Source organism: Leiobunum rupestre, chromosome 5, assembly GCF_980474605.1.
Source record: "Leiobunum rupestre chromosome 5, qqLeiRupe1.1.hap1, whole genome shotgun sequence".
NCBI lineage: Eukaryota > Metazoa > Arthropoda > Arachnida > Opiliones > Sclerosomatidae > Leiobunum > Leiobunum rupestre.
The window spans coordinates 13,356,795-13,382,093 of record NC_143388.1 but is presented as its reverse complement, the minus strand read 5'-3'; the positions used below and the strand labels follow the sequence as shown (position 1 = coordinate 13,382,093).

The 25,299-nt window shown below is 37.4% G+C and overlaps 1 protein-coding gene across 1 annotated transcript; it reads right to left on the bottom strand.

The window, feature by feature from the left end:
- Window positions 1-1,290: 1,290 nt before the first annotated feature.
- Window positions 1,291-24,900, bottom strand: LOC149943590 (uncharacterized). The gene is made up of 4 exons (XM_090176118.1): window positions 24,823-24,900; window positions 24,379-24,494; window positions 2,738-2,832; window positions 1,291-1,403 (listed from the first exon to the last, which is right to left on the bottom strand). The coding sequence occupies exons 1-4, from the start codon at window positions 24,898-24,900 to the stop codon at window positions 1,291-1,293; spliced, it is 402 nt and encodes a 133-aa protein (XP_090032244.1).
- Between the last annotated feature and the right edge of the window lie 399 nt (window positions 24,901-25,299).

Here is a 25,299-nt window from a genome sequence, read left to right as displayed (position 1 = left end):
TGATTACGTTATATTTTGGTTAATTGTATTCGTCAGACGGAATTAGCCAATTTTAATATCTTACGAAAATATATGTCTGGACAAATGAACTACTGGACACGAATCTAGATTGCTCACTTGGCTCTTTTAGAGCAACGCCGTTTGTAGCGCCGTGGTGTCCGATATTGGAAAGATTTCCACCCAAATATTAAACACGTGCGCGGTATTATAAGCTTAGGGCGTTAGGCCTAATATCTTTTGGTTCGTTATCAAACGTTCTTATGTATTTGGGTGGAAAGAAACATTTTGCGATTCTCTCGATGCTTTTTGAAGAATTATGTTTTGCTAGGGATTCGCGTCCATAAGATTATTTGTTCAAGCTAAAAGTTTGTTTGTCAAAATGCAAATAGTTTTTAGAAAGGTTTCTATACGACTAATAATAAATAATACTTGCCACACTTAACATTATTTCTTGTAAAGCAGACCGAAATTCTTTAATTAGCAACGCTAATAACCCTCCGCACCACCATAGGCCTAGATTATATATCAATTTGTAATGCCATTATTTCAGATAACCGTGTGGTAAACGCATTGCAGGGTGATGGTAAGAAATTAATGACACACGGTTAGTTTATTTTTCATAAATAAATATAGTCTTAAGTTAAGCTATGAAAATATGATCTTCTATTTAATTATCAATTTTGAGATAATGTTTGACACTTCGATAGATGGCGATACTTAAGTACAAAGTCTAGTGATAATAATATAAATTTATTATAAAATATTTAAGTACCTTATTTTATATAATTTTATTAACCTATCATAGTTTGTATCATAATATATATATTTCTTCATTGTATAACACGTAGAACTGAATAAATCCTTTTTATAGCATCGCATTGTAAAAAGTGTATTTTTGGATAGAAAGTGCTCAAACAGCATTTTCTTTTTAAAAAACCTTATTTTAAATTGCGACTTAGAAAATCATTCCGTAGGTACATTTGTTGAATATAAATGTTTAAGGGTGGAACTCGTATATTTTTGCTTCGGAGCAACTTGTCCATGGCTCGATTGGAAACCAAACGTCTTAGCGCCAAAACCGTCTTTGAAAAGTAGGGAACTATTTTGGTTAGCGACAGCTCCCAAACGTGCTTTGAATTTTAATATAGTTTTTTTTTTCAAATTCGTTTTTCGCGAGCTTTTCTCTGAGAAGAAAAAAATGCGTAGAACTCGACGAGCTCAGCTCGATGCATCCCTGACGAGATGAACCGTTTTATCTCGAGCAAATCTGATTATAGAGACAACTTAGCTCTACTCGAACGCGTTATCTTCCCAGCCAATATGGAATATTTCACCTTCGATCACTCCACGATGAGGTTCCACGGGGCGCCTCTCTTTTCGTTGGGTGGTTGACACGCTTCCGACTAAATGAAAAAGAAAGTCCGAATGTATCAAATTAGTTTAGATTGGTTTTCATTGTCGATATCCTTTTATGCTCTCAAAGATCTTTGGGAAATGACATTCATGTTCTTGAATTACTAGCTCGTATTTCGTGTTCCACTACTATTATTACTAGAATTTCTAGAGCACAATTCGTGTTCCACTTCTATTATTACTAGAATTCCTAGAGCACAATTCGCGTTCCACTTCTATTATTACTAGAATTTCTAGAGCGCATTTCGGGTTCCACTTATATTGTTACTAGAATTCCTAGAGCACAATTCGTGTTCCACTTCTATTATTACTAGAATTTCTAGAGCGCATTTCGGGTTCCACTTATATTGTTACTAGAATTCCTAGAGCACAATTCGTGTTCCACTTCTATTATTACTAGAATTTCTAGAGCGCATTTCGGGTTCCACTTATATTGTTACTAGAATTCCTAGAGCACAATTCGTGTTCCACTTCTATTATTACTAGAATTTCTAGAGCGCATTTCGTGTTCCACTTATATTGTTACTAGAATTTCTAGAGCGCATTTCCCGTTCCACTTCTATTATTACTCGAACAACATGAACACATTTCGCGTTCCACTTCTATTATTACTCAAATTACTAGAGCACATTTCGCGCTCTACTTATATTATTACTAGAATTACTAGAACGCATTACGCTTTCCAATTCTATTGTTACTCGAATTACTAGTGCGCATTACGCTTTCCAATTCTATTGTTACTCGAATTACTGAATTACTAGAACGCATTTCGCGTTCCACTTCTATTATTACTAGAATCACTAGAGCGCATTACGCGTTCCATTTCTGTTATTACTAGAATTACCAGAGCACATTACGTGTTCCGTTTCTATTGTTACTTAAATTACTAGAACACATGTGTTCCACTTATATCATTACTAGAATCACCTAGAGCACGTTTCAAGTTGCACTTCTAATATTAGTAGAATTACTAGAACGCATTACATGTTCCACTTCTATTGCAACTCGAATTACTAGAAAGCATTTCGCATTCCACTTCTATTATTACTCGAATTACTAGAACTCATTACGCGTTCTACTTCTATTATTACTAGAATTACTAGAACGCATTTCGGTTCCACTTCTATTATTACTAGAATTTCTAGAGTGCATTTCGCATTTCTCTTCTACTATTACTAGAATTTCTAGGGTGCATTTCACGTTCCACTTCTATTATTACTAGAATTTCTAGAGCGCATTTCGCGTTCCACTTCTATTATTATTAGAATTAAAGAGTAATCAGAGAAGGGTAAAAATAGTTTGCCATCAGTTTAGCCAAAGTTACCATTATTTTGAAGGATCATTGTTTGATTAGCGCCTCGTTTGGATAATATTGAATGTTTTTTCCCTTTAGTGTGTTTTGAGCGCTTTATGATAGTTCTGAAAAAAAAAGTATGAAAATATTTAGTGATTCTATATTGTATCAAACAAAACAATAATTGCAAAGACGAAACATTTTTCGATATTTTATCAGTTAATTTTCTCAGAAGTAAATCATATATTCATTTACTTTTGGTTTTGTTACATGTTGATATTAAAATGGACTAATATTTAGATCCTGAAGATATCGTTGCCTGATATTGTTCTAGTTGAAATTTTTCTTTTTTTATACTCACAATCACAATATAATTTTATCTAGGAATTAAAATTGTTTTGACAGTTAATAATAATCAGCTAGGCTAACACCCAAGACACCACCTTAGGCCCAAGTCATCTTGCGACTTTTAATGCCTTAAACAGGTGGCTACGATGCGTAGTTCATTAGTTTCTCACAAATTCCTCATTTGGTTAGTACGACTTAGCAGATGGTAAAAGACGGTTAGTAGACTTAAAATATTACCATGAGTTGTTAGTACGACTTCACAATATATTTCCATATAGGCTATTAGTAAGACTTAACACATTGTCATAGTCCTTGAGTACGACTTCGCAGATTGTCATCATATACTTTAATATGACTTCTCAGAATGCCATGTTAGTACGACTTCTCAATAATGCAATACATGTTATGCAGGGTGTTTCAAAAGTTTTTGCAAAAACTTGAAGGATTTGTAGGGGGTGAATTGAGAAGCATGCCTGTTTTTTCCTCATTTTCCTACGATGAGTTAAAAGAGCGCCAGAGAGCTTCAAAGTGTGGCCTACTAGCCCCTGGAAGTAAGCTGCAACAAGCGCAAAACCAAGCAGCGGCGACTATAAATACTGTTTAAGTTTACCTTTTTACGCTGGTTACCTCGATTTCCTTACAAAATCCTTTTTTACCTTTCACACGAACCCAAAACTTAATGTTCGCATTTCCCAGCTGCTTAGTTTCGCGCTTGTTGCAGCCTACTTCCAGCGGCTAGTAGGCCACACTTTGAAGCTCTCTGGCGCTCTTTTAATTCATCGTAAATGGGGAAAAATCAGGCATACTTCTCAACTCCTCCCCTACAACTCCTTAAAATATTTGCATAACCTTTTGAAACACCCTGTAGATTGGTTTGCAGAGACTTATAATTCAGAATAGGGACTTGGCAGTATGACGTAACTAATACGTCACCTGTGATTTTTCCAATTGAAAATAAGCATACCAATATGGCGGCCATAGCCAGAGGTACGGCGTGAGGTCATGCTTACAAGTCCCCATTGAAACGTAAGGAACGACTGATAAGGAACTTTATCCCATCTGCATGAAAAACAGAGGTAGGCCTATCACGTTTAAAGTTACGACGTTAGTTCCGTCTTATTTCGGCGTGTATCCTCGTTGTCGTCACATTCTGCCGCCAGGTGTCCAAAGCTTGGCAACGATCTACGACCCTAACGTTACTTCGGATCGTATTTATAGCGTCTAAACACCTTTTCGGATGGCAATACCGATCAAGCTGACTGAGAGATCTTCGTGAGCACGGATCGCTAAGCCTCGGCCGTGTCTTTCCCCAACTTCGTTTATTCCAACCCCTTCTGACGTTACGCGAATAGCCCTTTCCCGGAGATCGCAGCGACACACTGCGTATAAAAGACCTGTCAACTGAGAGAGGCTCCCACTCCGTCGCTGTTTTAATCTGATAGCGCAACCAAAGGCGGGAACTCCCTTTAGTCTACGGGCAACGTTATTGGCTACGCAATTTAGTCAAGTCTTCCCCAGAAGCCCCCTCCCCTGATCTATCGATTCAAAATCGGGTATCCAACGTTACCTGATGGTATTATTGAACGTTCGTCCTACTACGGCCCACTGTCACCCGTTGGACTTTTTTTTATTTCCGTCAAAAACTAATACCATAAAATTCGCTCGAGGTGGAATGCGGGGGATTTCTTTGAAGGAAACTTTTCCCAGGCGTGGCGAGGAATCTTCTGGTGATGGGGATCAGCGGAAGAGGCTGGGGATGCGGGGGAGGATGAGGACATGATCCCGACTCGTTTCCCGACCAATTTTGTCCTCGGGCGTTTATCGCGGATTATTTCACCAGTTAATTCGATGGCGGGGGGGGGGGATACCAAATATACGCTCAGCACGTATATCGGCACCTATTAAAGGTTTTTCTACTTTATTGGGAAATCGAGACGATCGATTTTTGTTTTCTACTGCCGTACGAACTTACATTGAAAGATTTTTGAATTATTTGAAAATCTTTCAAAACTTAAGTCACTTATCAGATGTAAAAATCGTAGGTAATGAATGTAAAATTATTGGAAATTAAAGAAAAAGGGATTTAAGATAAAGTTATTTTGACATGACAATATTTCTGGGGTTAATAGTTAATCGTAAGAAATGTCTACACCAGATTACTGGATTTCCAAAAAAATTCTGTGATTTCCAATTATTTCTCGCAACATTTTCTAGTAATGTTGTCAGAAATAATATATAATAATGTTTTAGAAATCAAGTAATTAGGTAGACAAATCTTTTAAGAGTGAAGTCCTATATATTTATATTTATATTCAATTTATATTTTACGTTAAATAAACTTATTTCAGGAATTTTCAAGAAAAAAATTGTTAATTTAAGTAATACGAGGTATAGAGAAATTTTATTTTGAATCATAAATTTAATTGACTGGGTTTTTAAATAAATCTAACAAGCGTTTCTGTATCACTATTTTTAAAACTTAGAAAGTAGAAACAGAAAGAGAAACAGAAACACGAAGCAGCCATCCAGCCATCCATTTTGGATAAGGCTATAGCTTTTCATCGCAAGAGTAAGACCAATAAAATGAAGAAAAAAAAATAACATAATAGTTTTTTTTAAATGAAATTAATTAATTAAATTAAAGCTATTCAACCCCATATTTTCAAACAACATCGAATTGAAAATTGGTATTATCCTGCTCAACGCATTTATGGAAGCAATCATAAATCTGACAGGCGTTTCTGTATCACTATTTTTAAAACTGTAGAAGATTCATCCGAAGATGAGTCGTACAGGCACCGAGCGACAGAGCAGGGCGAAGCGAAGGGCTGGAAATTCGTGGCTGGTTGAATATGAGCGATTGAATTGGCTCTCGCTCCGAGAAAGAGAGAGGCGAAGAGGAACGTTTGGCGTATTTTTATCCGTTGTGAAAATGGTGGGATCGGTAGAAGGCGATTGTGGATATGAATGTGTCACAGTTTCTAATCTGACTGCACTTCCGTACAACGATAGGGACTGGGTAGAGTCTGCTAGCGTTCCGAGCGCGCCTACTTCTTCGGGATGGGAGCGAGGTAAATGAGAGAGCTAGGAATCTGGCAAACGGGCGCAAATCATTATTCATTCTCGAAATTTACCAGAGCCCCCGATTTCGCCGATTTCCTAATGCGTTTCGGCTAAAATTATACCGTGGCAGCCATGCTTATTGAAAAATTCAAACCGCGACTGCCAGACGTCGCCACTTTCAATAAGGCGTGGCTAATGGCTTGATAAATTTGGTCATGATGTTTTCTCAGAATCGGAGATTACTTGATAAGAACGGATAATTTAAAGTTATTTAATGACAACTCTCATACAATCTACCGTTTTCTAATTGTGAAAATTTGATTAAAGTTTATTATTCGATTTAATTAATAATTATTATAACGAAAATAAATATTCTTATAAATATAAAAATTGCATCTTTGATTGGACATTTTCTAAGATATAAAATACATTTTAGGGAGACGTAACCATGTCCTCACATAACTGCTTATGTGATTGACTTTTGCAGGCCCAAGCTAAGTTTTCAAAAAGGTTTTGGAAGAAAAATAGTGCGAGATGAAAACTATTACAATATACAGGGTGTTTCAAATGGTTATGCCAAAATGTTAAGGAGATGTAGGGGATGAGTTGAGAATATGCCTGTTGTTTTCCCATTTCCCTACGATGAGCGCCAGAGAGCTTCATAGTGTGGCCTACTAGCCCCTGGAAGTAGGATGCAACAAGCGTGAAACCAAGCAGCGGGGAAATGCGAACATTAAGGTTTGGGTTCGTGTGATAGGTAAAAAAGGACTCTGTATTAAATCGAGGTAGCCAGCGTAAAAAAGTAAACTTAAACAGTATTTAAAGTCCCTGCTGCTTGGTTTTGCGCTTGTTGCAGCCTACTTCCAGGGGCTAGTAGGCCACACTTTGAAGCTCTCTGGCGCTCTTTTAACTCATCGTAGGACAATGGGGAAAAAACATGCATACTTCTCAACTCGCCCCCTACAACTCCTTAAATGTTTTGCATTCCTTTGAAACACCCTGTATATTTGAAGTCACTGCTACCTTCGACGACTACCAAAGGCGGGGAATTATCGGCCTCCGCCGAAAATAGTCCACTAAATAAAGTGATCTATGTGAAATATTATTAGATTAGATAAATTTACTGTCTGCCTATAATTTGAAGTAAGAGCTTGTAACCTTCTGAAGCACCCTGTATAGTTTATAAATAAGTAAATATTCCTGAGCAGTTTAATTTCTACATTTAACATATTTAGTTGTAGTAATATCTAGGATAATAGACGCTAGCATAAACTCTATTTATATCTTATTCAACTTGTTAAAAAGTTCCACGCGTGTTTTGATATTTTAGCGTAAACGGGCTCGCGCGATTTCCCGCGTGCTCCCTGAAATAAAAAAACGCACGAGCCTTTTACGCTAAAATATTAAAGAGCGCGTGGAACATTTTAACAAGTTGAACAAGACACGAATAATTTATGCTAGCGCCTATTGATGTCCTAATGCTCTGTACGCATCCGCATTTGGCGGGAAACGATGGCCAATTGAAAACTGTTTCGAGTGTGCGAAAGTATCACGTTCCATTTGACTTAACTCTCGTAAGATAGATACCATTTATTTTTATAACAATTTCGATCTACCTTAACTTTCGAAAATCGTCAAACTGAGTCGTGTCATTAAAGAGCATCACGTGTTAGAATATACGATTGTTAGGCCTTGTTCCGCTTTCCGGCTAGATCTGTCATCGACGATTCCTGCCAGCGTCTTGTTCATCCTCTTAGCAAAAATAGCTCTCCGTGGCGCGGGCCTGCGCTGGCTACATCCTCCCACTAATCACTCCCATTACCGCCGAAATAAAGAAGAGACTTTGGACGCGAAAGAAGCGAGGCTTATTTCTCTCCATCTTTCTCCCGCGCTTTTTATCGCCCTACCTCCATTCTTCCCCCGTTTTTCTATTTTTGCATTTTCCTCCTCCCGAGCGTCCCCATCCCATCCCATCCCATCCTCATCCTCGACGCCATTTCCACCGTCGTCGATTTCTGGCTGGCCTGACTTCCCTCGTTATCCCCGGCCAAAAAACCTATTTCTTCGCTCTGTTCGTTTCGTACCTTTGCACCTCCGCGACAGGCCCATTACTTCCCCTTCTTGGTTCCTCTCTCGCCAGCGCCTCTATTTTGGGGTTATCTTATAGGTAGCACCGCTTGATTATTTTTAAACTATTCTTATTGTTTATCTCAATCAATACAGCCATTATATTTCGCTCTCGTACGCCGGCATTTTAAGTATTTTGAAATTAATGGCTTCTCATCTAATCTTCGAGTATATAAATTTTAAGGGAAAATGTCTTTGTCATCTTAAATACGATTTTATAAATTTTACCTCCTGGTGGGATTAATTGTACAATTTTTTTTATCTAATCTGAATCAAATGGGACATCTAAAAGACTTAATTTACAAAGAAAGGCCCGAGCTATTTCTGAAACTATAAATATACGATACGTGTTCGTCATTTCAAAACCCAAATTCAGCTTTACCCAGATACCGATATTCCGTTGATAACATTTCTAGGCAATTTTATATTCCGAGTAACATATCCATTCTTAATTCGGTAATAGACGCTTATATAAAACCTGTTCAGCGATTTGCCCAGAATAAATAATACAGAGAGCCAGGACATACTTGTGAGTTACTTTAAACCGCGAGCTGCTTAATATATTTCAATATAGAAGGGCTCGTTCAATTTCGCAAGCGCCTCCTGAAAGAAAAAAAGCGCGTACGCTGTCAACTTTAGCCTTACAAATAAAACTAACATAAACACGTGACTATTTTATTCAGTGACTCGCGCATGCGCGTAAAGGTGGAAAAAAAGAGAGCGGCATTTATTGAAGCGCCTAGTAGATGATAGGGTTATAACTGCTTATCACCTGATTACTGGTTTTCGATAATTATTCTGGAATAGATGCTTCAATAAAACACCTTCAAGGAAATTGCCAACAAGTAATTTTTCCGAGAGCCAGGACCTGCAAGTCACTGTTTACATAGTGCTTGTTAAAATAATAGAAACTTTTTACCTTTACGGTATGCAACAAATTAATTGTTCCCTTTTAACCAGGTAGATTTTTAATAAGACTTAGCAAAAACACGACATCCTGTTTACAATTAAAAAGTTTCCAATATTATCAACAAGCACTATATAAATAGTACTAGCAGGACCGGGCTATCAGAAATATTACTTCTTGGCGATTTCCTTGAAGGATGTTTTATTTAAGAGCCTATTGCTACTATTTGAATACTTGATTAGTTAAAGGGACCCTGAACCAATTAAAAAAATTGTCTCCTAACACTCGCAACGACATGTTTTTAGCGTAACTAGCGCCAATTATCATTAGCTTCTGTTAAATCTGTTGGCAGAAAAATGAAAATCGTTGATCCACTCTAAACACGGACGTTTATAATTATACTCCCTTCAAGCAACTACCCTTTCGCAATTCGATTTACCCATGCAGTTAGTCGCCGAACACATCCGCTGATCTTACCCTGGGAACGTGAGTCACATTTTGGCTAACTCGACTATTAAAACGTTGTAAATGCCCAATCTTGACAAATGAGTTTTTTTTAGATTCTTCAATATGGACTTAGAGAGAGAAAAAAGACTCTTTTGGGAAAACATAAAAATGTCGGGGAGCGTTTTCCCGTCTGACGTCACAGTCCTTCAGTCGCCTCCGCCATAGTTCAAGATTGAGAGACAAGCGCCTAGTAAAAGAACGCTAATAAGTTGAGTCTCAGGGATGAGAGACAGAGGCCCTGTCCAACCCTAACCGAGAAATCCACGGATAGGTTTGAAAGGGAGGGTAACGCGAGAACGAAGTCGCTTCGAATCTGAAGCCTAATTTCACCGTCTTCATTGCCATGATTTCAAACTTGTTGTTGTTATTGTAGGTACCACCCCTTCCTCCTCTTCCCAGCCTCAACGGTTCAAATTTTTAAACCGGTTTGTTTGCTCTAATAACACTCGACATAATCGAGAGCAGTTTGGAAAGAAAGCCGATCTGTTGTGTTAAAAATTAGTCGCCTAATGATAAGAGACGTTCTAGCTGACTTTCCCTCGCGTTGCTCTTTTAAGCTTCGAAATAAACTCCTAAATTTTAAAATTAAAAGGCGTAACTTTGACATCTCCTTCAACGCTCTCTTTTAACGCTTCGAAACTTTGGAGAGTTTTAAAGTTTCTCCGACAGTAAACTAACTTTGATACCGGTACTTCAGGGGATATTTTAGATTTTTGAAAACGTCGAGGAGTTTGACGGTTGGCTGGGCTCCTCGAGTATAGAGACCCCGTGGGATTTCTCGTTGCCTCGCCAAAGAGTCTCTTATATTTAGTTGAAATATAATTTTTCAAACTCGTCTCGTAAATTTTCCCATCGCGCTATTGGAATGGCAAAATCCGTTTTTCATTTTAGTGGTCTTCCGAAAAGCAAAGTACTAAATAATCAATTTTCTATGACTATAAATTAAAATGAAAGGCTTTATTTTATGTGTAAATTTTTGGTTTTAAGGTTGTTGTTTTTTTCGTTAGAGGCGCTTATCGGTTTGGGAATTACGTCAATTCTCTATGACACTAAATCCATAACTTTTAGCAAGACTTAATTAAGGTATACTTAAGAATATGTGCCGATAGAATTACCCTCTAGTACCATTCTCTTATACTTCGTAGCCAAAGTTCGTCCACTATTTATTCACACATTGATGGTAGGAAAAATGTCAAGCAGATAAACTTTCGCTACAAATTAAGCGCGGTTTTGAATCTCTACAGCCCCATACTTTTAAGTTCTTCAAAAGAGCAACAGAATCATTTAAAATTCGGAAAAACGTAGGGCTTTAAAAATACCAAATTTACATCAAATGAAAAAACCTATCTGAAATTAACAATTATTTCGACTAATTGACACACTTATGTATTTTTATAATAGACTTATGATATCAGTTCATTCTCAGGGCAATTTTCTTTCACGCGGTTGCTATTTCGAAGTCGATTAGGCAAAGCCATTTGTTTCGATGTCGTATTCGTTTTGTTTCAAATGAGTTCGCAAATTCTTGGCCGCCCTGGCTTCGAGAAAAAAAAACTTTAGAAGCAAAAGAACATAGTTCCCGCATAGTTAGAAGTACACGACGGCTAGTTTCGTGAAGGGGAGGGAAGAAAAAGGGGGACTAGCGTGTTAGATCACGTCGTCGACAGCTGTTGAAACCGTCCAACAACTATATGCAAAAAAGCCCACTGCAGCGAAGGAAGACCTAATGCCTACGCCTAATTTTTTCCAAAACATTTTGGAACCCTATGAGTGACGAGCGGGAATTTGGCCCACCCGTTTCATTAGGCGACTTCGACCGCTTTTTTTTCGACACAAGTTGGCAGTATCTATTTTAACAGTAAAAGACCTGAAATATCCGTCAATAACTGTGGTTTTATTTCGCTACTATATGTTTCAATTTCACTCGAAATTATTGAGAAAAAATTATTCTTTACAAGTCAGTTTGAAGGATAGCCTTACGGGGTTGGGACTTTCCAAGGAACAGATATTGAAAAATGGTTAAAATGAAAAAGATATTTTTTTTAATCATTTTGGCAATTTTTACGTACAAATTTATTTTAATATATTTTTGAGTTTTAATATAATTATTTAAAACGCTTTGAAATGACCAATTTTGAAATTAATTTCTTAAGCAGAGTACATTTTTTGAATTTTCTTAAAAAATAAGTAATTTTTATTAATTTATAAATAATTTTACAGGGAAGTAAATATTTGAAAATATTTAGAAAATTTTGAAATTTTTTAGGAAACTTTTGCACTGTAATTTATGTGCGCGTATTTCAGCAGTTTCCGTGAGTGGCATATTTCTAAGCATTTTCCTATTATTATGTGAAATTGTAATGGGTGCTTTCGGGTAGTACAGTAATGCGAAGTGGGTTGAATACTTCTACAGGCGTTTGACCTATTTTAATCTACTGGTGGCTTAACTAATCACTAGGTATGCTTATTTTAAGAACATTTCTTGAAATGTATGAAATTCAAATTATAATTTAGTTTCCACAAGTTCTTTAACTTTTAACATTTTTAAATGTATTGTTAGCCTTTCATAAAAAATAAATTACATAAATTTATTTAAACGTTTTCTGAAAAAACGTGTGTGGTGAAATTCATCATATAGAGAGTTTATAAAACTATTCTAGAGGTAAAATGATTAAATCATTAGTATATATTTCTTTAAACATTTTACATGGTTAGGAAAAAATAAAATTCCAAACACCAGGGGTACGTTCAGTAACGCAAATCTGGGAAAAATCAGTTTTTACTTGATGTTTTGCTTGATGAGGGCTAGTCGCAGCGTTGCCAGACGTCCTATAATTATAGGAAAAATCTATAATTTTGCCACCAAATTTTCGGTGTCCTATAATTATAACAGTGTACTATATAGGGCGTTTTTTCCGATTTTTCGATATTGATGACCTATAAATCCTATAATCTGAAAATCTCATACTGTAAGCGTTAACCGCCGAAGAATTTATCGGATCGCAGCCAACAAATGCGATGAATAAATGTGTTTTTATTATTTTTAATATTTTTTTTATTTAAAAGGTTCTATTTTACCATACGTCAATGGGTTTATTTGAAAGTGAAATTTTATGAAACATCAGTGGTATATCCGATGCAAAATTGAAATTACCGCCAATTACAATGTGTAATATAATTTGAACTGGAAATCTATAATTTTTAGTCCTTATTTTCGATAATTAATGAGTTGGTAAATGTCGAAATTGTTGACGACAAAATTCTTTATTGTTGCAACGATCAGTCGTTTATTAAAAAAGCGAAAACGGCCATTGCAGTAGCTGAGGCATTCCAATTAAATGATAGGCCTTTCACCAAACCAGTAGAATTGTTGATTAAAACTATAGTTTAATAATTTTAACTAATCCTCCAGCTAATATGTTAACACTGACGCGATGGACGTCGAGACATCAGAAAAACCTTTTCTCCGAGATGGTGTTTTGATGAGCATCGGATGCCCATCGTGACGTCAAATCGGAAACGCGACAAATCGTACAGTAACAAAATTTTGGCCTCAAATACTCATCGATGTTTTTGAAGAGCGTTACTGAATGCACCCCAAAATAACAGCTTGGGAAACATCATTCGATACGCGCTAAATTTAAGAATACAGTTTTACGAGGCTAACAGTGAAAATTGACAGATTTTAAAATAACATTTTTGCGAGTGATAGTACCTTTACAATACGAGGTATAGCCGACTTATTTACCCGCTTTTATAACCTAACATGGCGGAGGATTTTCCCGCGCAAAATTGATTTTACGATCCACCAATTACCAAAATGTCAACCCACATTACAGGCGAAATTTCTCGAATGACGTTTCCGTGATGGTGTTCCAACAAAATTCTGACTCGAATCTCGGTAATTAACAACGGTAGACGCGCGCAGTGTGTTGGGTTCGGGAGATTCGGCGAAATATCTAATAATAGAAACCGCAAAAATCCTGTTCGAACTTTGCGCTCTGTTCTAAGCCCACCCCCTCATAATTTTGCCGCGCGGACCCAAGATGTTCGCCTATTTTTGGAAGTTTCGCGGAGCAGTTTGAACCGGGACGAGTTCAAACACACGCAGACTTCACTCGCGTCTCTCCGCCCATGAGTGAAGTTTAAGATCGAACCTAGTGTATATATAAGTTCGTGGGTTTGCCCCGAGCTGGGATTTTGAAGTCGTTATGGATTCTTAAGCCTAGGATCCAAGAAGGGATACTTAAACGAGAGCGGTAGAGACTAAACCTCGCGCGGGGAAACTGGGGAACACCAAAAATCCGTTAAGAATGTACGTGGCGGAGCCGCTAGGAGCGTACACTGACAAATTACCGTTCTGGGGGTTGATATAGACCCCTGAAAGTGACGGCTCCGTCTCATTTTTCATCTCCTTGTCAAGTCATCCGACTGAAAGGGGTGCCCGCCAAATTTCACTCTCTCTCTCTCTCTCTCTCTCTCTCTCTCTCTCCTCGCAGCGCTTCCCTTTCCTTTTTATCAAGACCCTCTGATCTGTTCATCAACCCTCGGGAATCCCCGCGTCTTCTCCTCACGTGCCATCTTCTTACGCGCTATCACCTTCGGAACATCCCTTCTTGGATTCCACTCTCTTTCGAACCGGGCAGCGTTGCTTCAATTATTTTCCGAGCTTATTGCCTGCTTGCTGGCTAGTCTCGCTTCGAAAGTTACCGCGTCAAAATTGCATTTTTTACTTGGATGCACGATTTTTTTTCAAAAGGTAACAAGCCAAATATCGCGAGAGTCAATGTGGGTTTACACTAAAGGAAAAACGTCACGACGGTGAACGTCGACGCGAAAAATCTCCGTTAGGCTTAGTACATTTTTTTTGCGTCCATGTTTACCGTAGCGTTGGTTTGGCCCTAGTGGAAACCAGCCTAACGCCACGAAATGTATATTCGAAAAAATATTTGCGGGTTTTAATTTACGAGCACCGTATTTCGTTACTTTTTAATAGTTTGGTCGATTTTTCATCAGATACGTGTGATGGAGAGTACCTTAAGTTAGGGTTAGAACACTTTACACTAAAATAGGCTTACACGTTATCAAATTTAATAAAACTGTCTGGGTTTGAAATTGCGGTTTAACGGATTTTAAAATACCATCTTTTAAAGATAGCAACATACTCTTCCTTTTTTTCAAGACCATATCACTTATAAATTATTATGAAATATTATTTTATCGTTTGAAATAAAACGTGCAATTAAAAATGCACAACTTTAAAAATATCAAATTGGGAATATTTTCGAAATATTAATCTTCAATAAAATGTACAGAACTTTTTCTACGGAAATTTCTGAATTATAATAATAAAAATTGGATGAATGTTTCATCAAAATCTCATACAACTTTCATGCGTGAAACAGGTCGGCACAACTCGAATTGCATCAAATTGACAACCTAATTAGTTGGGTGTATTTTGATGGGTATTTAGAATACAGGGATTACAGGGCTCCACCAGTTCCCGATTTTTCTAAAAGCACACTTAAAATCAGATTTGGTCCCTAAAGTACTCTATTTTCAATACCTCAGTTCAAGAAACTTTATAAGGCTAAGGCTCGTTGGTACAAAATAGTTTAAATTTAAGATTATTTAAATCTAAGTAAGATTTTCGGATCAAAAATCAGATAATTAAAAACCTAGTAATTTTTTAATATAATTTCGTTGATCCCGACATATTTGGCTTGATATTCCAATAAATGGGTCCTCATTTTACCCAATTTTCCACGATATTTGGTCCCTATTTAACCTAATTTTCCACGATAATTGGTCCCAATTTTACCCAATTTTCCACGATAATTGGTCCCTATTTTACCCAATTTTCAACGTGAATTGTTCCCTATTTTACCCAATTTTTAACGTTAATTGGTCCCTATTTTACCCAATTTTCAACGTGAATTGTTCCCTATTTTACCCAATTTTTAACGGTAATTGTCCCTATTTTACCCAATTTTCAACGATAATTGGTCCCTATTTTACCCAATTTTCAACGTGAATTGTTCCCTATTTTACCCAATTTTCCACGATAATTGGTCCCTATTTTACCCAATTTTCAACGATAATTGGTCCCTGTTTTACCCGATTTTCAACGTGAAATGGTCCCTATTTTACCCAATTGTTAACGATAATTGGTCTTTTTCTACCCAATTTTCCACGATAATTGGTTCATTTTTACCCAATTTTCCACGATAATTGGTCCCTATTTTACCCGATTTTCCACGATAATTGGTCCCTATTTTACCCAATTTTCCACGATCATTGGTCCCTTTTTACCCAATTTTCAACGATAATTGGTCCCTATTTTACCCAATTTTCAACGTGAATTGTACCCTATTTTACCCAATTTTCCACGATAATTGGTCCCTATTTTACCCAATTTTCAACGATAATTGGTCCCTATTTTACCCAATTTTCATCGTGAATTGTTCCCTATTTTACCCAATTTTCAACGATAATTGGTCCCTGTTTTACCCGATTTTCAACGTGAAATGGTCCCTATTTTACCCAATTGTTAACGATAATTGGTCTTTTTCTACCCAATTTTCCACGATAATTGGTTCTTTTTTACCCAATTTTCCACGATAATTGGTCCCTATTTTACCCTATTTTCCACGATAATTGGTCCCTATTTTACCCAATTTTCCATGATCATTGGTCCCTTTTTACCCAATTTTCAACGTGAATTGTTCCCTATTTTACCCAATTTTCCACGATAATTGGTCCCTATTTTACCCAATTTTAAACGATAATTGGTCCCTATTTTACCCAATTTTCAACGTGAATTGTTCCCTATTTTACCCAATTTTCCACGATAATTGGTCCCTATTTTACCCAATTTTCAACGATAATTGGTCCCTATTTTACCCAATTTTCCACGATCATTGGTCCCTTTTTACCCGATTTTCCACGATCATTGGTCCCTTTTTACCCGATTTTCCACGATAATTGGTCCCTATTTTACCCAATTTTCCACTATAATTGGTCACTATTTTACCCGATTTTCAACGTGAAATGGTCCCTATTTCACCCAATTTTCAACGTGAATTGTTCCCTATTTTACCCAATTTTTAACGTGAATTGGTCAATATTGTTCCCAATTTTCAACATGAATTGGTCCCTATTTTACCCAGTTTTCAATGATAATTGGTCCCTATTTTACCCAATTTTCAACGTGAATTGTTCAGTATTTTACCCAATTTTCCACGATAATTGGTCCCTATTTTACCCAATTTTCAACGATAATTGGTCCCTATTTTACCCAATTTTCCACGATCATTGGTCCCTTTTTACCCGATTTTCCACGATAATTGGTCCCTATTTTACCCAATTTTCCACTATAATTGGTCACTATTTTACCCGATTTTCAACGTGAAATGTTCCCTATTTTACCCAATTTTTAACGTGAATTGGTCAATATTGTTCCCAATTTTCAACATGAATTGTTCCCTATTTTACCCAATTTCCAACGATAATTGATTCCTATTGTTCCCAATTTCCAACATGAATTGTTCCCTATTTTACCCAATTTCCAACGATAATTGATCCCTATTGTTCCCAATTTTCAACGCGAAAAGACCATTTTTATCGATTATATTCCATATTATACCATAAGTGGTATTACCACTTATGATTATACCCAATGTTTAATAATATTTTTTTTAATTTTAGCGTACGTTAACAATAGCAAGTTTGAAATTCCAAATAATATTGGTAGTTAAACTCTTTATTAGAAAAAAATAATAAATTGAAGGTCAATATCAAACCATTTTAGAAACGGTTGCCGCTATAAATTTGGCGGTCGGTGTATTTGGGAACTGGTAATTGTCCTCCCTGGAGTGCAGTACACTACAGTATGTTGCCTTCCCACCGGAGTCGTGCGTCTTTCGCAGCGAGCCGCAAAACGTTTTAACTGCTTTACTCCAGCACTAAATAATAAAAGCGAGTCGTTTTTGCGTATTATTAAGTTCTTCTTCGAAGCCTGATTCCGGCGCGCAGGGGCCAATCTCCCAAAGCTGCTCCTCCGAGCCATTTTATATACTGGCGTATTTTCGCAACATCGGCTTCTTCCTGGTCCTCTATTTTTAGGTGCCCGCGCGGGATTATAAACCTTCATTAAAGAACGCGTCGGAGAGAAATTGCTCTTCTTTTCGGGTTCTTTTACGCTCCCGAAAGCGCCCTGGGGTCGGGTCGCGCTAAATTTACGGTAAAATGTGACCTCGACACCCCTTGCCTACTTACTCAGTGTGACACCTCTCTTTAACACGACCGAAACATTTCGCAAAAGTTTCACTTAACCATCACCTTCAAACTGACGCTATTATTTAGTTTTCGTAATTAAGAAATAATTTCTTTTTAAATTTTAGACTTAAAAATATTTTTATTGGTTAATTTGGCACCGTATACACTCTTTTACGAAGTCGGTACAGGCCTAATTTAAAATAGTACAGGCAAGGGCGCCTGCACGTGCTCATCAGCTCGAGACGTCGCGTGTACTTGACCGCGTGAAACGGCTTTGCATGCACTATTTGAAATCAGACCTGTAATAAAATGGCAGTTCTCACAAATAAGGATTATATATAAAAGAGTGTATTGTCTTGTATATTATCAAGGTACAAAAATACTTCATCGTCACTCCAATCGTAACATTTGGAAAAACCCCAAACAATACAACATTTAACAAATACTCTAATCCCCTTCAATTGTAAATTTATAATAGCAGCATTAAGCCAAAAATAATTAATTTTTATTTAAAATAAAACCCATTTTTATAGGATTAGTTTTTTCATTATTAATAATATTCTATATTATTAATAATAAGCAGTTACTAGCCGATTTGGGAAAAAAAATTAATCGTTGTTTTTTTAAACAGTTTAATTAGATTTTACCCTTAGTTAATTATCCTCATATAATATCATATGTATATATAATTTGAAAATAAGGCTGTGCGTTAAGCTCCCATTACCAGATACGGATCAAACCCTAAATTCCATCCTAAAATTATACGAATAAACGCTTTTTTAGGAGATGGCTGCCTGCAGCAGTATGCAGATCAGCCACTGATAAAACATCACGTTTTTTCGCTAAAAACTAGTCAAAATTTCGCCACTGGCTCTTTCCCAAGTCACTCTCTCTCTCTCTCTCTAGCACGCGGGTAATGTAGAAAGAAATCAACGTTTAATTCGGTCGTTCTTCCGGGCTATTCTCAAAGAACGGTAGGCAGTATATAAGGCTCTGTTCGCGAGACAATAAAAATTTAGGAAATAGAAAGTCTTGGGAAACAGCAGATGCACCGTGGAAAATGTCATTTTTTTTTCCTAGTCTCTCTCTCACTTTTTTGTGGCGCTGCTAGAATTTCTCTGTCGGCGGTGCGCGGCTGGTTGAAGAGAGATAGGAAGCGCATCATCATCCCAAGATGCGGCAGGGGACGAGAGCGCGGATGAAAGGGAAACGCCGACACATAAAATGCTTCCCCATCCGCGGACTCCCACTCTCCGCCAGCCAGCGACAGCTCAGGCGGATTTCGGGCAGGGGGACCCTTTCAATACTAAGATTTCGTCTTGGTATATCTCCATCAGCTACGCCCTTACCGAATATTTCGGTTCGCACTTCAGCCATCGCGCGAACCTCGAGTGCGTCGTTGTGTTATTATTTCAAAGGTAGAATTGACGCCATTCCCGGATAAATCCAATATAGCAGCGCGTCCACTAGCCTTATCTTGTAGTTAACCAACTATTTTTACTTATTATTGAAATATTGGTTGCAGAACGTGCTAGTAAATTCTTTAGCGTGGCATTGAATGTAACATTGTGTTTTTCGATAGAACAGTTCGGTGAATGATATTGAATTGCTCCATTGATGTATAAAATTGTAGTAAAAATTTATTTATACAGGAATCCATACGTCTACTTGGAATGCTTATCCTAGCGTATCGCGTATGGTAAGATCACTCTGACGGCTTTGGCTCCGCCTACGAGATAAAAAATCCCCCTGCGCTCCTCTATCACGTAGTTGTTTGTTAAGTTATCAAAGTGACTTCAATAAAAACCGTCAGCCACATCGAGACGAAAATCTGCCGCGATAAGCATTCCAAGTAGAGGTATGGATTCCTGCTACTGACTATGTTGAGAGGATTTTTATCGTTGCTTCCAATTCCGCATCATGCTCTAAAAGCAAGCTCCTACCTCCTAAAAAAATTAAAATAGACCCGGTATCTCATTAGTTCTTTAAACGAGACTGAAGTGCAAACTGGTGACGTTTTGCTTTCCCCCCTCTCGTGCAGGGAAGAAATTCGATCATGATGGTCTAAGCGAAGTCATTTTCTCAAATAAAAATAAATACGTTCTTGATTGTCAAATGTAATGTGGCTATGTTAATAGCATGAAATGTATTATTCAGCCTTACGTTATCAAATTTTTATTTAGAATTTCGGTAAATTATAGCTTATCAAATTCGGCTCTGCTACAAACAAAGTATATTTATATAATAACAATGGCTAGTTTTTACCAAGACCAAAACGAAACTAATTAAATTTTATTGGGTCGCGTAGTTTTAGCCCTATTTAATTTATTTTTTTACATACTACAGATAATGCTAACGGGTAGTTTTAACTATTCTTTGTGTTGTTAGTTAGTTTTAACTAGTTTATGCTGGCTTTCCATCAAAAATTTCAAACGATTATTTGGCCCATTAATATAATAATAGTCAGCTAGGCTAATACCCTTGGCACCACCTTAGGCCTAAGTCATCAAGCGACTTTTAAAGCCATTAATCCAGGTGGCCGGGTTACAATGCGCCATTCCAGTCACGCGAGCCGACAGCTCACTACACTAACTATTACCGTTAACCTCGACAAGTTTTTATGGAAGGGGAAACCGAAGAACCCCAACCATTATACTTAAAATTAAGTATTGATTAAATAAGAATTTAATAAGAAATTAATTAAAAATATTTTAAACTTACATGATAATATCTATTCCTTGCATTAAACGTTTCAATTATATGAGAAAAGTAATGTTTTTAAAATTGGTTTAACTTTTAAAATTACACATTTGAGGTAAATAATTAATTTTAATTGTAATTAAAGTAATTGGTTTTCTTAATATTAATTATTTTTAACTAATAATAATACCAATTCCTTGTGCTAATTTATTAAATTATTTGAAGAAAGTAATGTTTTTAAAATAGGTTGAACTTTTAAAATTACACATTTGAGGTAAATAATTAATTTTAGTGGTATTTTGTTATCTTTCTTAATTTATGGAAAAAGAACACTACAGCACTTTATAACATCTAAAACAAGAAAGTAAGTTGTACTTTTAGCAGGTGTATTTAATAAATCTCCTAATCATGCTCATGTTATTTCCTTCAAACTGAACTAAATATGGTTTATAAACCAGTAAATTCTAAACTTTATATCGTCAGTAATACACGAGTCAAATGTTCATCCGTGTAGCGGTGTTAACATCGATAAATAAGGATTTGGCAGCATGGCGTCACGTCGTACCTCTGGCTATGGTAATTATTAAAAAATTCTGCTTTAAAGGGAATATAACCTGCAAAGCAATCTTTACGGAAGACCCCTTAAAATTTTCAAATTACCTTGTACAGTGGCGCCAAACAGTTCTAAAGACAAAGGCAAGAGCGGCCTGAGCTGCAAACGTTGGTGTTCCGCACCAAACACCTAAAGTTATATTTTCTTTAAGTAAAGGATTATCGCTGTGGTTTGGAGTGGGAACGCGTCTTCAAATATAGCCCCAGCCAAATTCGTTAGGCCAAAAAAAATCGTCGCCGTGCTTAAAGCCGATTCATTTGGACCCCCTCTCCGTCATTAAACAAGTACGACATCCAGGGGTAGCGAAAAAATAAATGCTCGACTTTGGCGGCTTCTTTAAAAGGGTCCTCTAAAGTCCCACCCAAGGGGTTCCGCTATAATAAGCTTTCTTCCGCCGCGTACTCTAAGAAATAAACTCCAAAAAATGCTGTTCGCAGAAAGTCTTAAAAGACATTTCCTCTCTTCCGGCGCGTCTATAGCTCTTCTCCACGTCGAAAGCTGTTAAAATATTTTAATACCCCGAATTTTTATAGCTCTCATTGTACCATTTTCATTGTTAAACCTGAAAATAGCGCGCGCTTCGACCGCTTTGTCACTAGGTGTCGCGACAGACGTGCCAATATGGCGGCTTACAAATTTTACTTTCCATTTATTTTTATCGGAGAATTTGAAACCGCGGCTCGACGAAGTTCCGCGCCCAAAATTAGCGAAGAAAAAAAGAAACGTACATTTTAACTAAAGCGGATAGAATTCGAAATTAAGCGTAAAACGGGCCTGTTTACTCAGTTTAGTCCGCTAAGCCTCGGCAGTATAAGCACCGAGGCTTAGGGAATTGTACCGTTTCTTTCATTCTTGTTATTTTTGGCCTCCTTCTCGTGATTGTTTACTAACGACGCGAAATGCTCTCCGAAATTTGGCAGCTCTTTTGCGATATTGCCCGGGTCATTAGGCACGGCGAATAATAAAAACAAGAAATGTTAAGGGACGCGTTGACTGATGGTTGAATACCTGCTTGACTGACGCGTTTCGCGTCATCTATGACGCCCCGCGACTTTTCCCTAGGAGCCTTCGCGTACTAAAGATTAAATTCCGAAGCCTGTCGTCTAGGAATTGAAAAGGGCTTTGAACTACTTGATTTATTCGAATCAGAATCGCCGCTTGTTGGTTAAATATAGACCTTAAGGTACGCGGTAATGCCTCTTGTCAGTCGTAACGGAGTTGGCCATGATCGGAAGCTCATCCCAGATATTTTATTCGCGTGTCTCAGACTACGACAAGCGTAACGGAGGAATGGCGTCATGGATTTCGCCCCGGTTTCAAATCGTCTGAAAAAGCGTGCAAAATAAGCCGTATCATCGCCATTTTGATTTGGGCGTTTAGTCATCCATGGATTGCCTTTTCTCAAACGCTATATACAAAATATCACAAGTTTACAATTTATCTCTTACGAAAGATGCATTCATCTCTATATCATGCTAATGTTATACTTAAATAATAATTAAGTGGTTAGAACTTTCAAGAGGAGCCGGGTTCGATCCCAGTTTGTGGCCCTGGGTGAAAACTCGGAACAGCTCCTTCTGTGTTGAGTTTGCAAGTTCTCTCCCCACTGGTTTAAGAGGATTTCCCCGAGCTCTTCGGTTTCCCCTTCCATAAAAACTTGTTGAGGTTAACGGTAATAGTTAGTGTAGGGAGCTGTTGGCTCGCGTGGCATGCACGGCTTGCCACCACCCTCCTACGCATTGTAACCCGGCCACCTGAATTAATGGCTTTAAAAGTCGCTTGATTACTTAGGCCTAAGGTGGTGCCTTGGGTATTAGCCTAGCTGATTAAATACAGTTTTAAGTATTTTTCACAACTACCCAAATGCGATTCTGCTCCCCCCTCCCCGAGAAAAACCAAACCAAATCTTAGTTTTAGTGTTGTTAAACGTTAAAGAATTAGCAATGTCACTACTCTAGATGGAAAACTCCACGCTGATAGTGTTAAACGTTTTGCATCGTTAAAAACCGTGATAATCAGTTAGGGAATCCGATTTTTAGAACCATAACTTACTTGTAAAAACTAAATTTTTGAACAACCTAAAATGACTTACAGAATGAAAATTTTGGGTGGTTCTGAATTTTAGAACTACCCAAATACGGCAAAACTACCCACTCAAATAGGCTCTGGAAATCAGATTACTGGTTTAAGGTTAATATTCCTCTCACTCATAAATCTGATTTCAAACTGTATCTGATACATTATCCCTAGTAACCGATTTGATCTGCTGTAATTCATCTCACAGGATTCATTTTTCTGAACAGTTATCTGACTTATACGTTTATTATATAATATTGAGAAGATAAAATTAAAATTCGAATTTATTCAGAGGATATTTAAATTATGGATAACTGTGAGGCATATTCTGTCTATCTGGTTTGCAATTTGATCAACTGACATATTATGTCTATCTGGTTTGCACTTTGATCAACTGACATATTCTGTCTATCTGGTTTATACTTTGATCAACTGACATATTCTGTCTATCTGGTTTGCATTTCGATCAACTGACATATTATGTCTATCTGGTTTGCACTTTGATCAACTGACATATTCTGTCTATCTGGTTTGTACTTTGATCAACTGACATATTCTGTCTATCTGGTTTATACTTTGATCAACTGACATATTGATCTGGTTTGCACTTTGATCAACTGAAATATTCTGTCTATCTGGTTTGCATTTTGATCAACTGACATATTCTGTCTATCTGGTTTGCACTTTTATCAACTAACATTGTCTATCTGGTTTGCACTTTGATCAACTCATTTGATAATATCTGAGCTTAAATGCCGATAATCTAATATCTTTCCTAATGTAACAGTTTCCTCATTTCAGATAACGCAACTGTTAGCTGAGATACGTTTTGCAAGCACTATTGACCATTACATTATAATTTACTTATACGCGGATAAATATTGTTAAATGTCGATAGAGCATTTATTATGATGCATTTAGGTAGCGCTTCGTAGCGCATAGTGTCTGGTAAGCGTGACCTTCCTGTAAATAAAGGTCCCGTCAAAACCTACTGTTCGCGACTGTGGAAAGGACCAAGACGTACGTAGAAGAGAAATGATAAAAGTTCCTAACCTTCCAGAGAGCGGAAGAAGACGGAACTGTTGCGCAGCAGGCTCAGCCGAGTGTATTCTCGCTTCGATTTCGGAGTTGGTGTCGGGTTTCCAGGCTGGATATTTTTTGTCCGCTTTCTATCCTCCCCGCTGAGGGTTGCCTAGCGGAATCATTTCTCTAAAGCGTTTCTTTCACGCGCCTCTCTGAAAAGGCTTTGACTTCTACGAGGATCTTCCTTTGACCTCCGTCACTTCCCCCCTCCTCCTTCTTCTTGCACGTGCAACCGAGAAATCGGAGTCCAGTAAACATCCTACGGCGCCTAGTTGTTGTCAGCCTCTGGAATCAATTCTCATCCGAAAAGAAAGAAGAGAAACATTTTTAAAAACCCTGATGTAGTTTTTTTCTACTTTTTATTTTAATATATGGCTCTTCTTTAATATTCAATTATAAGACGGAGTCGCTTACCATCGGTTGATCGAACCATCCTTTGAAAACTCCACAACTGACAGTTGACGCACGATCTATGACGGGATATCGTACCATCTATTCAGAGGCTGGGTTGTCAAATTTTAATTTAGTAGAAGAATCCCATAGATTACCATCAATTTTGATTAAAGCTTTAAAGATTTGACCCTCGTGAGCGTACGTGGCAGTCCAAGAAGATCCGTTCGCACCAGCGATTTCTCTCTCCTGGAATGAAGTCTAATATTCCGAAAGATATTTATATATAGGCCTAAAATATAAAAAAAATAATAAAACTTTCATCGGTTCTATTCAAAGAACGTCAGCTGAATGTAAACAAATCCCTGGGTAGCAATCTTTAATAATAATCGTTGGATGAGCCAAGTACTCACCTGGAGAAGGGGGAGGCGGTGAGATGGTTGATGAGAACTTGTACGCCTGGCCAGCAGGGGCGCCTCTATCGCCATTAGAGCGGTTTTG